Source organism: Lutjanus erythropterus, chromosome 21 (assembly GCF_056507025.1).
Source record: "Lutjanus erythropterus isolate fLutEry1 chromosome 21, fLutEry1.hap2, whole genome shotgun sequence".
NCBI lineage: Eukaryota > Metazoa > Chordata > Actinopteri > Lutjaniformes > Lutjanidae > Lutjanus > Lutjanus erythropterus.
In genome coordinates, this window is record NC_139337.1 from 23,942,948 (window position 1) to 23,966,461 (window position 23,514).

The following is a 23,514-nucleotide window of genomic DNA, read 5'->3' on the forward strand; positions in this document are numbered from 1 at the left end:
TTAATAAAAATTGCCATATTGTCAATAAATATTACTACTATACTTATTTTTACAGTATTTCCCAAACCATCTGAGGATATTTTTTGTTAATGTGTCTAGAGGTGTTTTAAAGGAACAATCTACCCCAAAATCTTCAAGAATGTATGGTTTTTGTAATCAGTAATAATGCTAAACTATGGAAGTTTCCATTGGCTGCAGATGATGAGAGTATTTTGCTTTGAACACATTAATTTTCCAGTATCACATCCACTGTAGTTTTATTTCAGACAATACCGGCATGAACTTTGGAACTGATTGCACTGCAGCCCACACAAACACAAAAATAGAAAACATGCCTTCAGCGCTGCCAGGTTTTCTTGTCAAGAACTAAGTCTTGGCACCGTAAAAGCATTTGGGTGGATTTTTCCTTTACAAAACTGGACCGCAAAAAACAATAGTGAATTGTCCGATTGATCTTCAGCAGTATACTCTCGTTTGTTGGACTCACTCAGCTCTGCTTCATTTGTTTAAGGTCATGGTTTCATAACTGCTGTACAGTCATTGCTTACAGTACTTACTCTACTCTGTGTCAAGCCTTCTTATCAGTGTGTCTCTGAAGACGGGAATCGTGGACACTCACATACCAGAGGCTGTGGTGTACATATTTGTTTGTTGCTATCGAAGGGGTTTACTTTTAGACAAAGTTTCAATGCAAAGCAGTGCCACTATTGCTCTCATCTGATCTAATAAGCTGCATGTCTTAATAGCCTGCAACCATTCAAGACTTTGCATTTTGCCTTTTGTCAGTCACAGTTCAGCTCCACAGGGGACCTGACCAAGAAAATGAATGTTTAGACTGTGCAAACATGAAAAGAAAACATCCATATCAGTCTTATTTTATGTCAGATGACTTTTCTTCCCGTGAATCTGTTGAATGAAACTTGCCTTTGGATGTGTTCTACTTAAAATCTTTGTTAAATATTGTAGCTACAATTAAATACATGACAATAAACAATGTGTGAAATGCTGGTGATGTGTGAAATTATTAAGAGTTGTTTATTTATAGGATTCCCTGTGAGTAGTATTAATTTTTTTTTTTATTTAGTAGCAGTCTCCAGTTTCTTAACAATACAAATTGTGATGATAGAAAAAAAATAATTCTACTCACTTCTTCAAGTCATGACACAATAAAAATATCAGAGCTATCTTTACATTAAACAAAGGAGCAAAGGGAACAGTAGATTTAGATGTTTTTTGTTTGTGCACAGCCTTAATAAATGTGGAAATGGGTATTAGAAAAGACTCCATCTATAAGAACAGGAAATTATTATTTAAAAAAAAAAATGAGAGGGTGTTTTTTTAATTTGACATTTTGAAAATATATGACTTGTCTGAATAAAGATTAAACTGAAACAGAAAAACTTTCAGCATAAGAAAAAAGTTGCAATGTTGAAAATTAAGTCAAAATGCCAGCAGGAAATTCCGCCTCTGATTTATTTTCCTCAGTGCTTGCACTAATACTGAAAGTCTGACTTTATTCTTGACATTTTGATTTTATTCTCAACATTTCCACTTTATTTTTGAAATGCAAAATTAAAAAAAAAAAAATCTTCCTCCTCTCATATTTTCCCCTTATGCCTGGGTTTTAAAAAAGTACAAAGACTGGAAAGTTCCCCAAATTCTTTTTGGCTAATGTATTAGAAACCTGTCATTATTTATAACACATAACCGTAAAAGGTGAACAGAAGAAAGGTTGTATTCAAACCATGTCGTGTCTAGAAGGGAACCCTTGATTTGTGAAACTCTCGCGAGATTTGTACGTGTTTTTTCTTTATTGTGCACTTTGTACCATCTAATTATGTTTAATAATGTTACAACACTGTGGTTAAGCTCTGGGTATGCTTGAAAACAAAATCACTTGGTTACGGTTTGATAAAGATCATGGTTTGGGCTAAAATGGTCGTGCTCACGAGATCTTTCGCAGGTCTGGGTTTCCCTTTAGACACTCTCCAGAACACTCTAGCCCTCTTCGTCATCGCGAGCGTTCAACTATCGCGACACCTTTCATTGAAAACGCGAAAAGCTCGCGAGTGTAGTGCTGTGTGGGCCTCTCCAAGAAGGTGTGCTTCATGGCGGTTACGGAGACTGCGGTAAATAAATTCCTCGATAAAGAGAAACATTTACATTTTTCAGCTACATTGGTCGTTGTATTAGTAATACGCACTGCCTGGTAGAAATGTAAATGTTCTACATTTTTCTGTAAATCCACGATATATCTCACTGGGGAAAATACAGTTTGCTTCGCGCGCCACAGTAATGAATGCCTAACATTTGCTAATACCAGCTAGCTCCAAGCTAGCAACAAAGATAACGTTGTCGCACACCGAATAGAAAATAGGCCTTGCTAATTGTGTAGCCTATTTGTAATAATTATGCAGTTAAGTTCATTGGGGTGTTATTAGGATATATTAGTTAATGCACATATCGACTTTAGGTGAACTCATAAGGTTTAACCTTAGTAGCTACTTTACCTAGCTAACGTAACGTTATGTTAGGCTCTAAACCGTCATTAGCATTCATGTGCATCACGCTAACGTTAGCCGACTAGATCCTGAGGAAAGACGGGCTGACTCTGTGTGGGTTGCAATGTAAAATAATGCTAGCTGCCTGTTTTTCTTATTGTTAACGTTAGTCTGAAGGCATTTTTTATTTCCCCATAGAATTTGTTGAATTGTTAAAGCTTCCCCATCAGTCCTCTTCCCCTTGGGGGCTTTCCTGCCTCAGTCTGGTGGACCCAGCGATTAGCGGGTTGCGTAGGTAAGGAGTTCGTCTGGTCTCACCTGGTTTAAATCCGGGTGTATGTCCTGTTTATGCCAGCATATTAATTATATCTTTTGCTATATGAGGTGATGTCACTTTTGCAATGCAGGATTTTTTCTTTACTGGGAAAATGTAGTCATGGATGTACATACAGGCAGGTGTTTATGCTCCTAACTGTTTCTTTGTTATTGATGTATCTTTTGAATAAGTTGCTGTTTCTGAATTGCAGGGAGGTGAAGCTCTGACGATGGAGAATGGACAGGGCACAGGCTCCAAGCTTGGCCTTCCGCCTCTCACCCCAGAGCAGCAGGAGGCACTTCAGAGGGTAGGAATCCCGTCTGTCTTATTGTACCCTTTGTAATAATGTAATTACTGGTGTTGTTATAAATCAAGTTTGTTGTAAATTAAACCAGTACTTAAGTTACCTAGATACTCTGTTAGGGCGGCAAGATATGGAAAATGTAAATCATGTTGCAAATAATTTACCATATTATGTTAGATGTATGAAACACGATTAGTAGGAATGATTTTTGCATCACAATGTTAATTTTCATTGAGAAAACTGTTACAGTCATGTTTATATGACATTGTTGGGGTCTTTACCAAATAAACATTTTTTGCTTCTAGAGGACAAGTTTTATTGGCCAGAGTATCTCTGCAGCACTGCTATATTTCACTTTAATGTTCTGTCATGTTCTGTTACTATTTTGATTAATTGTGCAGCCCTACTTTCTGTAGTAACCAAATTTTGACAATGTCATGTATATGAGAAATCTGGCCTCCCTCGTTGGGGATTTCGATGAAAGAATCCTGATTTCTTCTGGAGAAAGCCATTTCTTTTGGCTCTTTGTATGTACAATAAGGTGTTTAAATGGCTTTTAACTGGTATGGATGTGCAAAGACTGCACTCAGAAAAAGTAACAACTGCATGCCTCCACTTAAAATGAGTAAGGCATTACTTTCAAAATATTGACTTACTGCATTTTTGCATCAATTAACAGTAATCAGGTTACTTCCAAGCATGTAAACACAGTGTCCAAATTCCTGCATAACCTGATTCCTCTGAGTAGCCTCATTTCTTGTCTGCACGTAAATATGCTGATGGGGTAAAAAAGTAGTCTTAGTAATAGTAATAATGTTATGACAAGTGTTCTTTATATGAGAAATTTAAAGGTAATGACTTTTCCTCCTTCCCAGGCAAAGAAGTATGCCATGGAACAAAGCATTAAGAGTGTGTTGGTGAAGCAGACCATCGCCCATCAGCAACAACAGCTCACCAACCTGCAGGTGAGATGTGTAAAATATTTTGGTACACTTCCAAACAAAGTTTGTACTGCGCGTGTCGTCTGTGAGTCTTGATTCTAGACAGAATATCTTAGCATTTTCATACATTAGTAAATCAGACATCTCTCGACTCAGGTGTCGGTTTTGGTAGAACTCACTTGGAAGTCTTATTCCCTTCCCCACCATGCTGTGAAAAAGACCACATGTGTAGACCATGTGCCCTTGCTTTTGCCTCTGCTCTTTTTCAGATGGAGAAGATCATCATGAAGCCATTGGTTGTCATGTTAAATGCTTTGCACTTTTAAAGGCCACTTGTTTATGTTTATTGCTGTGTGGTAATTTGTAATTTAGATAGGGGAGGCAACTCCCCAAACTGTATGTTGTTTAGAGGGAGTGTCTGAATATAGTGTTAGCCTAACCGCTTTTGTCTATCTAGCAAAGCAATTACAGTTTTTGAAAAGCAAAGCTAAGGGATATCTAACCTACTTTTCAGCACTTTTTTCATCTTTACTGTCTTTCAGATGGCAGCAGTGACAATGGGCTTTGGAGATCCTCTCTCACCTTTACAATCGGTCAATAGATTATTAAATTTTTTTTCTGTGCGCATTCCCAATGGAAAAGGACTGTTACCCTTCTTTTACTGGTTGCTTTGGCAACAACCCCTGCCTTTTTAACTAACCAAATAATGCATATTTTGTAAGAAAACATGGCTTTCTGCTGCTAGCGAACCTGCGACCATGTCCGTAATCCCTTGTGAGATGAATAACAGTTGTCAATACTTGAAGCACTTGCTTTTTTGAGTCGCAATGCGATCTTTTGCATTAGTAATTTTTAAGAAGTTTGCCAGACCTGTCTGGCTGTTAACTGGCTTTTTAAGGGGTTTAGAAATGTCAGTAAAGTCATTTCTCTTTGAAAAATATGCATTTGCTCGATTTTAAAACAGAAACTTCTTGGCATGGGACGAAAGAGGGATAGCAATCCCTTTAATGGACCAAAATGAGAGAACTGCTGGAACAGGGATCTTTTTGGCCATCTCAAAGTCAAGTTTTTTCTGTCTATGAACAAGTCAACTTTCCATTATGTCATGTATTATATTTTGTTGGTAATAGAATGAAATTAGCAGAAGCAGACTGATTAATGGCATCAGTAAAACACAGCAACGTTTGGTGGTTAAACCATCCCTCCCCTTAGACTTGAGAAGAAAGTGTGAAATGCTTTCATCAAGACTTTGTATGGATTTCGTTTGAACTCCACGATTACTTTTGTTACCTTACTTGCATCCCTGGACTACAGGTCAGTTACTGAAGCCAAATATTTGTGAGGGCTGTGCATGTCAATCACTTCAGTGTGTTTTCCTCCATATGTCTGTTCAGTAGTAACAGAATAGAGGCCATATTGTAATTACAAGTGGTGACATCAATATTTTATAACTGTTATACATGTTAGCATTTCTTTCACAAAGTTCTGTCCATTGATTATCCCATTATTACCCTATTTACCTATCCAGACCCCCCTAACATGGAATTGGCCTCTAACTATTTTTGGGGAAAGCAAGCACAGTAGAAAATACACATTTATTATTAGTGTGTGTGTGTGTGTGTTTGTCTTCCTTTCTTTTACTCTCTAATGCTTATCATGTGTTGTTTTCTCCGATTGGCAGGTGGCAGCTCAACGGCAACGTGCTCTAGCCATCATGTGTCGGGTGTATGTGGGCTCCATATACTATGAGCTTGGTGAGGACACCATCAGACAGGCCTTTGCCCCCTTCGGCCCAATCAAGAGCATTGACATGTCTTGGGATTCTGTTACAATGAAACACAAGGTCAGTGTCATTTAAAGAATCAGTGTGTAGGATTTAAGAGGGATCTCTGGGGTTTGACATTATCCATGGCCAAGAAAAGTTACTCTGTAGGTTTCGCTCTGTGGCCATGAGGTTTCATCCCCAAACTGCGAGCCTTCACCAGCACAATGTTACAGTTCCATAGACATCCAATTCCTTGACATGTTTTAGTTCAACACCAAAAAAAACCCGCTAACAGTCAGTCTCGCCAGCTAGCTACTGATATATCAGGGCTTCACATCTAAGGATCTAATATACTGTGGTATATACCTTCAGTTTCCTCAACTAGCCATGAAGCCTAGACTGTTTTTCATCAGGCCTTCAGGAAACACCACATCACAGTTCTTGGGAAAAGTGGACAACACAAGTGTTACAGTTAAGGAAAGCTGTGTTAAGATGTGTTAAATGTCCTTTTCTGTATTATTTTGACAGGAGCTGCAACGATTATTTGATTAGTTGCCAACTATTCAATGAATCATCACCTGTCTTTTTTTTTTTTTTTTTTGAAGAAAACATGGACAAATTCTCTCATATCAGCTTATTATTTTGAAAATTTTCTTGTTTCTTTACTTCTTACCATCTATCTCTGATCTAATGCTGAGCGTATGAATTGTAAACACCTTGACTCACACCCTTGCCAAGTTTTGTAAGAGAACCTATGGTAGTCACAGAGAATGTGAAAGGGCCCTCTGTAGAGCCAGTGTGTGGTTTGTCCGTTTTGGGCTACTGTAGGAACATGGTGGTGCAACATTGTGACCTCCATGGAATATATAGATTTCATTTCTCCATATTGTACCAATAATAAAAAATAAATTGAACAAGGTATAAATGTCTTTCTTGGTTGAAACGATTTAAGGCTGCCTGTGTCTTCAAGTGTTTATCTTCAATTTTCTTCCATTTTGTCGGACTGTGCAGGGGTTTGCCTTTGTGGAATATGATGTGCCAGAGGCTGCTCAGCTGGCACTGGAGCAGATGAACTCAGTCATGTTGGGGGGGAGAAACATCAAGGTAAGATGTCTGGAGATGAACAGCTCCGTACAGCGTACAGTACGAGCACATGGATTGAAAAACAATTAAATATTTCCCTTTTCCATGTATTTTTGGTGGAGCTTGATTAAACCGGAATTTGGATTCCTTCCTGGCATTTGGGATACTGAGTCTATGTATAAATGAACTACTTTCATCATTCTTAAATGACTTGTGGAATTTATGATTAATTATTCTCTCTCTTTGCTTTTCTGTGTCTGTTGATTTCCAGGTGCGTGTGTTGTGTGTATGTTTAGTGTTGTCTGTCTGCCTGTGTGTTATGCTTCCATGATTTCATCAAAGATATTTTAGTGACCAGTTCCAGTAGGATGCCCAGCGGCGCGTGGCGTCGCTCTGTGTCCATGATGTGCTGATGATGGGCTGCGCCTGGTTGGTGTTGCTTGGCCGCCCCATCTGTAGTACAGATCCCAGTCCCACTTAGATGCTCGTCTTAGCATAGGGAGATCAGTCCTTTTGTAAATGAGAGGAAGTAGTTAGGGTGCGTGGTCATAGCATAAGACATTTAATGCGTTCACCTTTCGGTGTTGCCACCAGCTCAGCTTGTCACACTTTACTTTGGTATTTTGAAACAAAGCTGCAGTTTGTTGTTTGACAGTGTCAGTTATTTACAAAATATGCTTTCTAATTTTAGTGCAAATTGTGAGTGATATTTATTACATGAAAGGTTCTATTTTTCATTCATTTAATTAGAGATAACAATTTGTCTGTTTTGCACAACTCAAGTGTTATTACAGTGATCAGAGCTTTTTGTTAGTCTGAGTGAACTTCTAAAAGGTGCATGTGATCTCCATAGGACTTACACAGTTTAGTTTATAGGTCATGTATTGAAAAGATGGAATTTAAGTATTAGAGTATTTTGGTGGTAGAGTATTTTGACAGGCTAGAAATGTTGAGTTCTTTTCAGATCTCAGAACTGCTTCATTTGATTGTTTAAAGAGTGTGGTGAATGACATGCACCTAAGCATTAACAGAGAACACTACACAGGATAGCATTGAGTTGTGATTATAGGAGGAGTGGCTTTGACTGAACTTGGTGGCTGCCGAAAGTCAGCACTGCAGGGATTTAGTTTTTCGGTAGTGCGTTCTCGGTTGTCACTGTAAACCCCTTACTCAGTAGCCCTGCTGGTATGATCTGTGCTATAGGTTGGGCGGCCAAGTAACATCGGTCAGGCGCAACCCATCATTGACCAACTGGCAGAGGAGGCGCGCGCCTTTAACCGGATCTATGTGGCATCTGTCCACCCTGACCTGTCAGACGATGACATCAAGAGCGTGTTTGAAGCCTTTGGAAGGATCAAGTCTTGCACGTTAGCCAGAGACCCCACCACAGGGCGACACAGAGGCTTTGGCTTCATTGGTGAGCTGGAGGGCCCTCATTCGCTGGTGCTCTTCATGTTATTATCGCTCCGCTATTAACTACGATTTCATTCACTTACAGAGTATGAAAAGCCTCAGTCAGCCCTGGACGCTGTGTCTTCTATGAACCTCTTTGACCTGGGGGGTCAGTACCTACGGGTGGGCAAAGCAGTGACGCCGCCCATGCCCCTACTGACCCCCACGACCCCTGGTGGTCTGCCGCCTGCTGCAGCCGTGGCTGCAGCGGCAGCCACTGCTAAGATAACGGCCCAGGCAAGTATGAATCCCTTCCAAAGGGATTTAATGGCCTTCCAGGTAAATATAACCCAGATCTAGCTAGAATTAACACCAAAAGCACAGATAACATGGACATAGATTTTTTTTTTTTATTGAGGTGACTGGGAGAAGGCCAGTTTTGAAGGGATCACATAAAAATAGTAGTTACCCTGACACAGTATCAATTTAACAGTCCTGAAACATTCTGGGCTTAATCTTTTTTTATTCAGTTTAATGTGCTCAAGACACAAACAGACAATAAAGATTTAATTTCCTTTTGTGTAGTATAAATTGTTCCATTATATAGTAATGTAAGTAATAAAAGCTCCTCCCATTCACTGATTGGGTGTGTACGCTAAGAGTCTTCTCTCTTAGTTATCACAAACACATTGACAGCTATTTTTAAGTCACAGTGATAACCAGAGAGTTTGTTCCTTGTAGATTGTTAAACTATTGAAAAGTTTCTTAACATGATTGTGTATATTTATGACTTACTAAGAATAGTCAATGATTTTGTTAGTTAATCTGTACTGAAATGTTGTAGGTGACCTTGATTCTCACTTAAGAGAGGCGAGGTTGAGCTCACTCTGTGCCATGCTGTGTGATCGTTGACTGTGCTGCCTTGTGCTGTGCTCTGTGTGTTTCCCTTACCTAATGTCTTCGGCCCCCCTCTCTTAAGGAGGCTGTAGCCGGCGCATCAGTCCTGGGGGCGTTAGCTGCGCCCCAACTTCTCGGTCAACAAATGGGAATACCTCAGGCTGTTATGGCTGCCCAGGCACCAGGGGTCATCACAGGTGTGTACCAAGACATGAGTGAGTTCTCATTTTTTATAAAAGCAGAAGTTAAATAAATGTTAATTGTGCTTTATAGTACTGTTTACATGCAATGCAACTTTGCAGACCACTTTTCAACCGATTGCTTTGATTTGCAATGAATAATACTCAAGAGAATCGTTTGTTGTCTTTAGATAAATTACTGTGTCTAGATTGCAAGCATGTCAGAAGTGTTTTTCACTTGCATGTCTCATATTGCAGATGCGCTCTTATTATAATCTATTCAGCTGTCTGCACCAGCTCTGTGCAGGCTCGCATCTCAGCTGCATCTCGTGGCCATAACTGCATTTATATTTTTAGCATTTATTCAAACACTAGGTTTATGTCCAATAAAAAGGCAGTAAATAAATATTACAATTGGCAGCCTAGACAGAAGAAAGTGACTCTGCCTTCACTTTACCCAGCAACTGAGAAGCAAGACATTGAAACTTCTTTAATTTCTTTTGCAGTGTTGATGTGTGGATTAACTGTAACCATCACTAAATTTACTGTCACTAGACAACTTCACTGCTAAACTTTGGATGGATTGAGCCAATCACCAGTAGGCTATATATTTATACAATCACCCAACACTGACATGAAAAGAGCATATATTTTATTATTATTCTTGCTTAAATAAATGTAATTTTTTTCCCTAAATTTTGGATTTAGCTTTGTTTTCATCACATTTAGTAAAGCGAGTCCACACTTTTGAACAATTTTTCCTGTCAGTTGTTTGTGTAATGTTATAAAAATACAGATAGAAGTATTGATTATTCAGGAGCTTATTGGTATTTCTGTAACAGTAGCGATTCTTGATACCCATCCCTACTCCTAGTCCACTGTTATGCTAAAATCACTCATAGGTTGATATCACATTGTACAACATTTCTTTAACAGCATGATTGATATTCAGTTAAAATGTTGCCATAGTGAGTGTGGTTCATTGTCAGCCCAAATTGACACATGCTCTTAAGTAATTACTTGGCCACTGTTGTTTGTTTTTAAGAGTCTTTATCTTTTTATACGTTTGACGTCACTGACTGCATGTCTGCCTTTCCCTGAAAGGTGTGACTCCAGTGCGTCCTCCCATACCAGTGCTTCCCCAGGTTGGTCTTGTGAACCCTGTGCTCGCATCGCCGCCAGTCCTGTCTAATCAAGCTGGTGGCTCCAACCAACAAGAGAGGAAAGAAGAGAAAGAAGAGATGCTGCAGGACGGTACAGGGCAGGAGATGTTGAGTGACCAAGAGCACATGAGCATCTCAGGCAGCAGTGCCAGACACATGGTGATGCAGAAACTGCTTAGAAAATCGGAGGTGAGATTCTGGAAAAGAACGGTGATGAAAGCTTTTGTTTACTGCCTTGGGATTTCTCACTCATTCAATTCTTGCTTTGTTCCGCTCCAGTCCACAGTGATGGTGCTTCGAAATATGGTTGGACCAGAGGACATTGATGATGACCTGGAGGGTGAGGTGACAGAAGAGTGCGGGAAGTTTGGCTCCGTCAACAGAGTCATCATCTACCAAGAAAAGCAAGGCGAAGAGGAGGATGCAGATATCATTGTCAAAATCTTTGTAGAGTTTTCCATGGCCTCAGAGATGAACAAAGCCATCCAGGCCCTCAATGACCGCTGGTTCGGAGGTCGCAAAGTTGTCGCAGAGGTGTACGACCAAGACCGTTTCAACAGCAGTGACCTCTCTGCATAAAGTATCTGAAATGGTTCACCAGCACCCATCCCCATACCTGTTGCCCAAAACCATTTCAGCCACAGTCACTGCAGCTAGAGATGCGGGCCTCTGAAACTTGTAATTATGTTTTTATTTTCCTTTTTTTAAAAATTGCTGTTGATATTAATGTTAACCGCCCCATTGGGGGAATTCATGAAAAATATTTACGTGTAAGATTTTGCTTTGTGATCCGTGAAGACTCCTTTTTTGGTGCAAGTTTCAATTTTTTGTAATCCAACCTTGTAAAACATTTAGGTTTTCTTGCTTTAGCTCCTTTTTTTTCTTTCATGAAATTGCCGGGACATGTAAACACTTTTTTTCTTTCTACAATTAAAGGTTATTGTTTGTCCACAAAAAGTGTGATGCATTTTTTATGAGTGGTTGTGAATGAAGAATCCTTTGATTTTGATAGTGTAAACAGTTTAATGTTTGGATTGTAGAACATAACAGTTGACTCATAAGTGAACACGTGCACTGAAAACATTTGTTCACATTATATTGGTTACTCAAATTTATTAGTTGCAGCCCTGCAAGACAGTGTACACAGGCAAAAGTAAAATCAAGCCCCCCAAAAGAAAATAAATGACATCACACTCAGTTTTTATTTATGTTTTAGACAGCATCATAATTTTAGGGGCTTGTAATATTCCCAAACACTGGGTTGGGAGCCACAGTTAGGTCACAAGAAATTTCATTTGGGTCACCAAATAAATAAAAGACTATGGAAGAAATTGAAGATTTTAAAATGTGCATATGCACTTATTTTATCTAATTTATGAGGCAGGCTAAAATGTCCTACTTTTTCCTGATGAGAGGTAATAAAGAAGCAATAAGATGACCTCATGATTTAGCCTAAATATATATGTATTTCTCATTTATTAAGTATTTAAATATGTATGATTTCAATAAAATGTGTCATGATAATACAAGGTGATGCAGAAATGGCAGTGAAGGAATATTCATGCACTAATTAACTCTTCCCAAGATTTGTTGTTAGAGCCTAAATTGGGTTGCGATGATTTGCCATTTTTCAAAAAGTTGGCTCCCAGAAAAAAAAAGTTTGGTAGCATGAGATCTGAAACAGCTAGTTGAAGCTAACTGGTATCCGCCGCTAGGTGGCGCTATGAAGTAACACTTGGTTTGCGCTACAGAGGCGCCAGCAGTAATGTGTGGCCTCTGCTCCTCCAGCTCAAACCGAGCCCAGCCCCCCACACGCCAACCGGCCTGCCTCGGCTGTACGAGGGGAGGGATGCGCGGCTGTTGCTGAAGCTCCTGCACTCGCTGCTGGCGGTTTACCTACGTCGCATTGAAACAACAGTCACTGGGCTATTTCCTTGACGTCTTTTGGGATGTTGCTACTACACACAACTGGCCTGTTAAGAAGGTGTTTCCGTAGCATTCGTTGTACTAGTGTTAGCTAACGCCAGCTAGGCACAAAGGCGTTCAGTCAGCTACTAGTTAGCCGATGTTAGCTAACCGTAACTAGCCTGCTAACAACACAGCCGGTTAGGACGCAGCCGTACTCGGGTTAATCTCTGCTGACTCGCTCCGTGGGCCATGTAAGCTGCTGTGTTGTAGTAATTTATCTGTAACCTGAGTCAAGTATCTGTGTTAGCAGTCGCCACTCATGACTGGGATACTTGAAGCGCCGTTTCTGTATAGCTGGGTCGTTGTTGGCTGCATGTTTGTGAGCTAGCCACGGCGGAGCTTCGGTCTCATACACGGGGATGGTGGTGGTAGCAAAACAAGCTAACGTTACTCTGTGAAGAAGTGAGTACAAGAAGTGAGGAAACACTTCAGCCAAAAGTGGGAGATCTGAGTTTTGTTTATGTTGATTGTTAATTCCGGGGTGGATGAGGTGGAGAAGAGGACGGACCTGACGATCAGTGAGCCACGGCGGGACTGAAACTGGGAATATCGCTAACAGATCGAAGAAGGGATTATTTTTGTGCCTCTTAAGTGGATTTCGGCCTCCTGTTCTGTTCAGGATTCGTCGTGGGAACACAGTAAGTGATTTGACATTGAGTGAGCCCACTCCCACAAAATAGCTATCCTCTCTCCCCGCCGACCTTCACCCTCCGATGCGGAGATTTCAGTAGCACCGGCAACCAAATCCCCCCCGGCGGCCGGACATGCTGAAGTGTATCCCCCTGTGGCGCTGCAACCGCCACGTCGAGTCGGTGGACAAGCGGCACTGCAGCCTGCAGACAGTCCCTGATGAGGTGTTCCGCTACAGCCGCAGCCTGGAGGAGCTTCTCCTCGATGCCAACCAACTCAAAGAGCTACCAAAGGTATGCAGGGTCCACAGACCAAGAATGACCCCTCTGTGTCAGACAGAAATGTGTGCATGACTTATATGAAGGTCCTATGTGGCTGGTTTGCTGGGCTTAACTAAGCCAGATTCACTCTGTCCCTATACAGTTACACACAGTTAAGTGTTTAATTCACCCATTTGAAAAGCTAAGTTTACTGCCAGGTGACATAAGCATTAAATAGCCTGCATTTTATCACCTGCTCAGGTACTTCACTCTTTGCAAGTGTACCCCCCCACACACACACACACACTTGGTTTGGGTTTGGTAATTCTGCCTTGCAGGGGTGTTACAGTGTAAGATAAGGAAATCAAAAAAATCCTTCTGTTTTAACCATAACAGAGTTGTTTTTTTTGCACATATATCAATAGATAACAGCTAGGGCTGCGTATTTGCAAGAATCTGGTGATGCAGTATGAATCACAATACAGGGGGTTCAGATTCAGTGTAGTACTGTGTATTGCATTTTTATATTATGCATATAAGTCAGATGATATATTTCTATTTTTAAATATAATTTCATGAAGAATGTTAAAGTTTTTTATACAATCAGAGCAGTAAAGATCTTTTACAGGTTTAAACATAACACAGAATGAACCACTGCCACAAATCTTTGCATGTATCACAACAGTTTTTGAGAACCAATACAGTATCACAAATTATAATACTACACTATTCATGTGTATCTATAATCTATTACAGTCCTAATAAGTTGGAAAGTAGTTTGCATGATATCACCTGCTCGGGTACTTCCCTCTCAGCAAGGATGCTTCCTTGGAAATGGGTTTGGTTATTCTGCCTGCGGTGCTGTAACAGCATGAGATAATGAAAGCAAAAAAGTACCTCCTGTTTCAACCATGCATTCCAGAGTTGTGTTTGTTGCACATATATCAGTAGATAAGAACAGTGTCTAACAATCCAATGATCAGTTAGGGCTGCAGCTAATGATTATTTTAATTATTGCTTAATCTGCTTCTTTAAGTCTAGTATCAAAATTGTGAAAAATGCTCATCACAGTTTCCCAGAGTCCAAAGTGACATCCTCAAATTGCTTCTTTTGTCCAACCAGCAGTCCAAAACCCAAAGACTCTTCGTTTATCAACATACATGACACAGTACAGCAGAAAATCCCTACATTTAATAAGGTGGAACCAGCAAATGTTTGACATTTTTGCTTGAAAATGATGGAAACCATAAATCGATTATCAAAATAGCTAGCGATTAATTTTCTTTTGATCAACTGATAGATTAATTGGGTGATCACTGCAGCTCTATGATCAGTGTCTAGCAGTTTTTGCATGGTAGTATATTCCAAGTGCAGAGGGTTATGGTGGATATGCTGCATTTTCAGAGGGACTATCCCTAACTGAAAGAGCTGGCACACAACACGTTGCCTGAAGTAATGATATCAGTGGCCAGTTGGATTGCATGCAGTGTGGATGGTTTGCTGTGTTTAATTAAGCCAAATTCACCCTGTACCACTATGTGCTTGCACAAAATTGGTGTATGATTCACCTATTTAAAAAGCAAACGTCATGACGAGATGACATAAGCGGTGAAGAAGTGTTCATGATGTCACCTGCTCAGGTACTTCCTTCTCAGCGAGGGTACCTCTTTGAAAATAGGTTTGGTCATTCTGCCCTGCAGTGCTTTAACAGCATTAGATAATGAGTGCAAAAAAGTACCCCCTGTTTCAACCATGCATGGCAGAGATGTTTTTTGCACATATATCAGTTAAGAACAACTACAGCTGCAATAATTATTCGATTAGTTGTCAACCTTTAATTTATTTTTTCCACATTTTATGTTGATAATTGTTTTGAGTCATTTCTAGAGAAAAAAAGTCAAATTCTTGGTTTCCAGTTTCTCAAATGTAAATATTTTCTGGTTTATTTAGTCTTTTATGCAAGTAAACTGAATATTTTTGGGTTGTGGACAAATCAAGACATGAGGATGTCACCTTGGGCTTTGGGCAACAACGATCAACATTTTTCACCATTTTCTGACATTTTATGAACCAAACAACTGATTGATTAATGGAGAAAATAATCAACAGATTAATCGATAATGAAGATAAGTTAGTTGCAGCCTTGACAATAATAGCAGTGTCAAACAATTCAACGATATGGCAGTTGATTTCCAAGAACACAGGGACCTTAATTAACCTAAGATTTAACAGCAGTTATTGTCATAGTGCAAGCACAACAGAATTGCAGTCGTATAATTCTCAAATACTATGTTACATTAAGATCCACACATATTGACAAATCATAAATAGGCAGAATGAAAGAAGATATTAGCATAAAAGTACACAAAAATCTAAAAATTAGCAAGTATAATATACAAGTGACAAGTACGCAAAACCATTCAACAGCAAAATACAGTATAAGGTATGCTGTGATACATATGGACTGATGTTGTATTGGGGGGTGTTGGATAACTTGAGTCAAAGAAAATGAATTGTGAAGATAAGTGGACCAGGGTGGTGGGATGTTAGGCAGTCAATAGGAGTGCAGAGGGTTATGGTGGATATGCTAACCATGACCAAAACAGCTGGCACACACAACATGTTGCCTGTAGTAATGGCATCAGTGGCCAGTTGGATTGGATGCAGTGTGGGAAGGCATGCGTGGAATGAATTGCAAAGCTGTCCCCACCCACACGCCCACTATTTGAAATATGACAAAAGTTCTCTTTGCACGGCCAAAGAGTTTATTTTAAGGGGAGCAGGAGGATTGTTGTTGGTCTGTACTCCCTATAGCTTTCCAGAGCTGTGGAACAAAGCACTTGCTTGCTCGACTTTCTCCTTGTTTTATTCAGTTCAAGGCTTTGTTCATTATGAGGACAAGGCAGTGGTTGTAATTGTGATGGAGCAGAGAGTTGGTATGAATAGACTAGTGAGTTGTAGACATCGTCAGTCTCTTACATTTCATAGCTTTAGCTTAGTGGTGAAAGGGACAAGTGACACATTCACTGATTATTGTTAACAAGCCAGGGTCAACAAAGGCTAAGGTGTTGACATTACTGCCTGTTACCCTCTGGGAATCATAAACAATAGAACTTTTTTTGTTCATCTTCCAGAAATGGATGCATTTGTGCTTTTGAACAATCCGTCTGCTTTAACATGTTTTAATTTTTACACATAAGAGGGTTTATTTTAGATCAGTCCTCCTTGAGTTTGATAAAAGATGGCCTTGTGCAGAACTACTCCAGGGACACAAACTTGGCTCTTGCCTTCACTCTTCTGGCACAGATGGACAGAGAGCTACTCATAATGACACACAGAAAGTAGTTGCTGAATATTTAACCCGTCTGGTGTGTAATTAGGGCCTTTTCTTGGCGCAAAATCTGAGGCCTGCATTGCCTGATGAGGCTTAACTGCATGCACACAATCCGTTTCCTCCACTTAGTCCATACCTGTCACATATCCACTGTGTACCTGGTGCATGGTCCCTGAAACACTGAGTGACAGATACACACAGATATTCCGGTGCAGACGGCTAACCGACACAGTCTCTCTGTGTGGTGCTGGCTTCATCGAGGAGACATAAATGGGTGGTGACAGAATGTCTCGTGTGGTCTTGGTGAATGCGTAGCGTGCAGACACAAAGCATATGGGCCCTCTCTGGTCCTCAGAGTCAGCGGGGCTTCAGCGAGGGAGCAGTGTGAGAGGTCAGGCCCATACAGGGTTGGGAACAAGGGCACTGACTGTATGATGAATGGCATTACCATAATGAGCTCATAAGTGAGTAAGAGACTGAATGCCTTTATGTATTTGTGTGCTCCTTCCCTGTCACTGTGTATTCAAGTCAGAGATGAGTCTGTGGATGTTGGCTATTTTTAGATATCAGTCTAACATCTCGGGTCAGTTTTGCTCTTCAGTTCATCCCATGCGTCTGTGAAGTAGCCCGCCTTTCTACAGAAACAGGGCTCAACAATAACGATTCCTCGGGGCCAGTAAAATTCCATGTCGGGATAGTAAATCTAGCAACTCAGTTGCCTGACGTTAAACACAGTTTGTGTGATTCTTCAGCAAAAACAATTACAGTTCCCATGAAATGGCTAGCGGACTGCTTATTGGTTCTGTGTTTCCTGTAAGACAGGCAGCTAGGGAGGGACTTGTTGTGGACATTGATTAGAGTTTGCATTAGTCAATGGTGCTGAATGTGCGTTATGCCCCCCTGCCATTTAGGTAAGGGGTCCATGGATATACAAAGGGGAGTGATCATATTAGGTGATTAGGTGAAAATCCAACCATGTATTGCACAGTTTGGTGCAAGGCGGATAAAACATTTTTCCATGGCACGCCAAGTTTCCATTGGAGTGCCATAACAAGAGCCGAAAGCATCTCACTTCCATAGCAGCTGAAAGGGCAGCTGACAATCCCTCCTGCAGGGCCTTACCGGTTAAAAACATGAACATAGAACAATTCAGGTAATCGCAAAACTGCTAAAATGCTAGTTAATAGTTCCACTTATTACTGTTGTTGCATTTGATGAGTGCTAATAAATAAATCTATTTGTATAGGAGCAAGCAAGAATTGACTTTGGACAACAAGATTTCTGATGCACTTGCCAGACTGGGCAAACAAACAAAATAATAATGTTGAACCCTGACAAGTAGTATGGAGGAATTATGGCAGGCTTACTGGCTGCACCAACATGTCCAACATATGCCATAGATGGAGAATAATCCGCTCAGAGGTGAAACCTTCACAAACTGTCACTGGTTTTAAAGGAGGGCCGCAGACTGTCCTGGGACACAGACCAGTCCAGCAGTTTCAGTCAGGTGAAATAATATGAGCGGTACCATTTTGAAACAACCAAAAAATGACATAATCAATACAGCCATGACATAATCAATACAGCCATTAAATTGTTTCCTTATAAATTAATAAAGAACATTAAAGTAATTGTGATGTATAGAGGTATTTAGTGTGGCGCTGTTGGGGGTGTATAGGTCCAGATCGTGTTGGTAGGGGTTTAACATGGTGAACAGATGGAGATTTAGACGTCCTGACAGTTTCTTAAGTTTGCTGTGACTCACCCCCACCACTCTGCCCACCAATCTTAGATTATGCTCTCTGTGGTAATGATGTTTCCATTTGCCACATCAAGAACGTCTTCGGTTGCTTAAGTTTAAAGGGACTGTTTTTGTCTGTTTTAGGGCAAGATCTTATTCGGGCAGTAATTATACTGCACGTAGTAGCATCATGCTGCAAGTAGTAGCATCTAGTATGACCTGTCTGTATGGAATGAGTTTAGAGAACCTGTTAAGTAGGCAGCTGGTCAGGAATTCCCCTCATGCCCATACATCCTTAGCCCTTAATGCCGTGTTGCAGCTCTTGGTTTCTCATTGCACAAAAACTAATCTCACGTAGTTGGTAATGAGTCTTTTGTTTTGCTGTTAGGATGTTTACTTGTTTTATTGTAGCCACATTGATCAGTAAAACGTCAGAGAAGAAATTAAGAAAACCTTGATCACATAGTTTCTGTAAAGTGGGTGGGTGAAGTTTTTGTGTTGCTTTAGTTTTCTAAATTGCTTGTGACAGCCTTGTTAAATGTAATATACATGCCCCAGAATCTGTTTTTCCTTAGACTTATTCTGTGTTTTCAGCAGGGTAATGTTGCACCAAAGTAATCTGAATTTCTTTTTGCTGCTTTGACAAACTTGCCCTGCCTCAAAAGATCATGTTGAGGAAGAGGGAATTATCTTTTTAGCCATTCTCCAGTCCCATGACAGGTTACAAAGAAGTCCATTCACAAGTCCAATTGCCCCCCTTCCCTCCTCATATCCAATGTCATGGCTCTTTGTGTTGCTTGTGCGCACTGCACTGCCCCTGATCAGGGGTACATTAAGTCTGCAAGCATATCATGACCCTAATGATCACTTTTGAGATTTATTGTAGGTCAGTTCCACCTGCTGAAAAGCACAAGAAGTACGTCCCTTTTTGGTGGAGCTAGGTGGGCTGCAGGTGTAGTCAGCCACAGCCCAAGCAGCAGCTCTAATATACATGTACACGGCAGAGTATATCTACTTATTCTTGCCACTGCTTTTCCATTGTTGAAATAGGGAACAATCCCTAATGGGTGTGTCCCTATCAGTGGTTTGCAAAACAGGTTTTAAGCATGTTGCTCCCAGTATTATTACCTAATAGAACCTTCCAGGTGCATTTGATACGTTATAGTACGGATTTCCTGCCTTGCCACAACCAGATATATGACAACTTTTTCATTCTGTAACTGGGCTGGGAAGAAATCTATAAATCTTACCAGCGTCAAAGTCTAAGTTACACTGTCAATTAGAGGTCAGGTTTTGTCTGCAAAGGGAAAATACATTTCGTAGATGTTTTGTTTAAATAAAGGGGAAATATATGTGCATGATAAATAGGAAGGATGACTATGCAATCTTTTTAAATCCTCAGCTGTCACCAGTGCCCTCTCTGTGTGTGTGTCTGTGTGTCTGTGTGCGCTAACAGATCTGTGGCTAAAGGGCAGATTAGGGCTTCACCCGGCCGTAAAAATGCCCCTCAGCACCTCAGTTTTGACCCCCCACCCCCCTTCATACACGCCAGTGCGTCTCAGTGTTCGCTTCCTCTGGGATCTGCTTTTCTGCCATTTGGGTCTCTTTTCGAGCACATAAATGCACAGATAAAAATCAGAGTCCTTTTCTCCCGAGTCCCTTGTGAATGTTCAGCCTCGGGTCAAGAGAAACCCAATTGAGGCCCATTCAGTCAGCTCTTGCTGATTATGAAATGGTCTACAATTGTTTGCCCACGCTTGAATTGTCAAGTGTTTTGTTCTTTGTTTTATTATTATGCTAAGAAGATTGATGGCTCAGTCTAATTGAGAATGAATGGTGCTCCACCCATCTACTGTATAATTTCTAATTAAGGTGTGAGAGAAATGCAGCCTGGCTGGATTTTAAAGTCAAAAGTTTGGTGAACTGGGAGAAGTTCGGTTTAAAAATCTAGGACGTGTACGCTTCACATCGTGTTCTTAATATTGAGGTCTGCTATCCGTCTTTTCCCCTCCCTGAGTCTCCAGTTAACTCTTCAGGAGAGTCCTGGTTTGTCTCTCCCCAGCGACTGGCTGAACTAGGCTAGGAGCGAAGATAAATTACACCTGCCACTGGCCTCTCTGCGGTAAAACCACATCGTTCCTCTGGCTCAGCTCTTTCTCACTCTTCTTTCCTGCTTTGGCGAAACATGTTGAAGCCAAAGTTAATAGTGTCAAAAAGGATCTAACGTATGCTTTGTCACATGAATGTTTTGGTCACACTGTAAGATTTCCTCACTTTGTGGCTGTAATTGACCCTACCCCCACCCTGATTGTAGAGGACTATATCCGTTAGAAAAACAGAAGTAGAGGTTTTTTACAAAAATTCGTAATCAGGCAGCCCCTGCTCACACAGGATTGGGTTGGCTGAAAAGCGAAAGAGATCTAAAACTTGTGGGGCCATGAAGAAACAGCAGTGTGAGAGATTTGAAATTCTTTTTTGATGCAAGAGCACATTCAGCAGGTTTCTTTGTTTGAGCTGAAGACCAGCTGGTCTCACATCCTGCCTGCCCCCCTCCCCCAATCTGGTGGGACAGAGGGGTAATGGGAGGTGTGTGAGAGTGAGCATGTAGTGGTGGTGGGGGTGTATTTTATTCCGGAGATGGATTAACAGGAGAAGGGAGGGGACTCTGGCACCTACACTGGAGGAAGTGATCGGAGAGCTGAGCTCCACTGATCCCTGCTCCTCTGGGACTCTGTGTTGGGGCCATCCATCCGTCCATGAACAGTGGAGTCTGAGCTGACATGCAGTGTCAGGTGGGAAAGAAGCAGCCAGAGAAGTGGTCACAGAGCTAACAGCCGCTCCCCTGGAGACTTCTGCATGGTGTAGATGGATCTTATGCTTTGCTCTCTCTGACAGGCACATACACACCCTCCCTCCTTCCCTCCCTTTCACTTTGAGAAATCATGCATTTTTCCTTGGAAACGGAAGCAGTGTTAACTGGGAACTTAAGTATTTTTGATGTAAATCTGCACAACAGTGGTCAGAAGTTGCATGTGGACTGGCTGTGCTGCTTCTGTGCATGCCACAGACCTGTTCCTCAATGTCAGGGACCCTGAAATGCAGCATTTTTTGAGGGGTCTCGACTCTCTATTTGACAATAGAGCTGCAACGATCAGTAAATTAATCTAGCAGTCTGTCAAAGGCTACTGATCAAGTCAGTTATTCAGTCATTCTTCAAGCAAAAATGCCAAACAATTGCTTTTTCTAGCTCCTTAAATGTAAAGATTTGCTGCTTTTCTTTGTTATTTATAATAGCAAATGAAGTGTTTGGGTTTTGGATTGTTGCTTGAACCAAAGATGCAATTTCAAGATGTCGGTTTGGAATCTGGTAAATTGTGATGAATAAAATTGTCGTTTTTTTTTTTTTTTTGGACATTAAGATTAAATTTTTTTTTCAGGATTGAACTACCCGAAAGGATGTAACATAAACACTGTTACAACATTAAACACAAATAAAACAAGAATAAATTGGCGATTACTAATAAAAGCTGGCAAATTAATCGATAATGGAAATAAGATAGAGAAACACTGCTATACAGCTCACACTTCCATTATAATAATGTTGTTGGTTCCACCCTGTTTGGTCCTGTTGACTTTCAGCACAGTAGCATTTCCTGTTCGGGCTGTGGCTGTCACATGACATGCAACCAATAATTCCCTGCCTTTCTTTGGGCAGTGTGATTTGGACCTAACACTCTGGCCTTGGTCACAGGCCTCAAAGGTAAACAAGGAGGCAAGGCTCCGGTGAATAATTGATGGCTGTGGTGGTGGTGGCAGCTGTTTGCGATAGGGGAGAGTCTGTGGCAGGGCTGCGTGCCCTGCTGGAGTGCTGTGATAGGACGGGAGCTCTGTTGGCCCACAGGCATTAAGTACACACACAGACAAGATGTGCAAGGTGACGCCATTTTCTCAGCTTTTGCTCCACTGTATTTATGTGTTGATTTCATCCTCTCAGCAGCAGCCAGTGTTTAAAACCTCAGGCGTACAGGGCAGAGTGTCCGGGGAGTGGCACACTTAAATCCTTATTATAAACACACTGAAATGCAAAGCAAGAAGCAAACTCAGTAGTGTGCTAGATGGGCAGAGTGGCTGGTGGCCACTTTTTACATTAGCTAAATTCTCCAATGGGTGTTAAAGAGCAAAGAGTTTTTAATCTTAATTGAGCAAAACTAGTTGATTTTATTTGTATATCTACTATCTATGTACATCTACTGTAGGTTGATAAAATGACCATGACTCATACAATCCTGCAATGTAAATAATCTGAACTACCTCTTTGAGAAGTTTAGTTTTTTGGGGATATTTTAATTAATAAATGTGGGAGACTTTTAGCATTAACATTTAACTTTAAATATGATAACCAAATCATAAATAAATAATAAATACACTACTTTGTTCTGAGAATTACATAGTACGGCTTAAGTTCTGCCTTAAAGGGGAAAAGTCCTGAAAACACAGTATTTGTTAGCTCTCAATACGGCTTTGTAAACACAGACAAAGTTATTAGCCAGTTGTAATTGCCTCGTAAGATGCTGGTTATTTCCCATCCTGTTAGCAGTACAGATTGAGGTCATCTTCTGCCAGATGTTTATTCTGTTTGAGTAAACTGTCTGAGGCTTTTGCACATTTTCAGCAAGTTATGTTTATAGGCAACAGACTCAAAAACAGACAGCTGCCTTCGATTTGAAGTTTGGAGTGGTTAAATTCAGCAGTGACATTTTCTTTGGGATAGGATGCTGTTTCTGAACCTTTTGATCATACTGCGGCTCAGGAACTCCACTCTCAGTCACACAAATGGCCCTTTGAGGCTAATCTCTCAGGGTGCTGATGTCCCTGTGGGGGAAAAGGTCGCTCGGGGTGGCATTAAAACCAACCACAAACAAATGCTGCCCTTTATCTGCTGGCCACACACGGCCATTGAAGGCCTCTATCTATCACTCTGAAACCTGATAGCCCTTACATCCTCCACTCAGTGCACTGTCTGTACCAGTGGCTGTGGAT

At 40.8% G+C, this 23,514-nt stretch overlaps 2 protein-coding genes across 33 annotated transcripts in view; both read left to right on the forward strand.

The window, feature by feature from the left end:
• The first annotated feature begins 2,063 nt into the window (after positions 1 to 2,063).
• On the forward strand, positions 2,064 to 11,498 carry LOC146307708 (poly(U)-binding-splicing factor PUF60-like). 10 transcript variants are annotated; one of them, XM_084747046.1, is made up of 12 exons: positions 2,069 to 2,129; positions 2,700 to 2,796; positions 3,029 to 3,124; positions 3,997 to 4,086; positions 4,605 to 4,655; positions 5,744 to 5,905; positions 6,839 to 6,931; positions 8,114 to 8,327; positions 8,409 to 8,641; positions 9,282 to 9,414; positions 10,483 to 10,730; positions 10,821 to 11,498. In XM_084747046.1, the coding sequence occupies exons 3-12, from the start codon at positions 3,047 to 3,049 to the stop codon at positions 11,118 to 11,120; spliced, it is 1,602 nt and encodes a 533-aa protein (XP_084603172.1). In that variant the 5' UTR covers positions 2,069 to 2,129; positions 2,700 to 2,796; positions 3,029 to 3,046; the 3' UTR covers positions 11,121 to 11,498. The 10 variants fall into 10 exon arrangements, with proteins under 10 accessions (XP_084603174.1, XP_084603177.1, XP_084603169.1 ...); XM_084747047.1 differs by lacking the exon at positions 2,069 to 2,129 and adding an exon at positions 2,200 to 2,217; XM_084747048.1 differs by lacking the exon at positions 2,700 to 2,796 and having other exon boundaries at positions 2,064 to 2,129; positions 8,409 to 8,599.
• An 852-nt stretch (positions 11,499 to 12,350) lies between these two features.
• Positions 12,351 to 23,514, forward strand: part of scrib (scribble planar cell polarity protein) — an 86,884-nt gene continuing 75,720 nt past the window's right edge. For 22 of the 23 annotated variants that reach the window (XR_014772732.1, XR_014772737.1, XR_014772741.1 and 19 more), the window contains exon 1: positions 12,351 to 13,432. Coding sequence is in view for 2 of the 23 variants with exons in the window: in XM_084747527.1 (XP_084603653.1) it covers positions 13,274 to 13,432 (159 nt within the window). In the remaining 21 variants the exon portion in view is untranslated. The remainder of the gene's footprint in view (positions 13,433 to 23,514) is intronic. The other variant, XR_014772752.1, reaches the window with a different exon arrangement.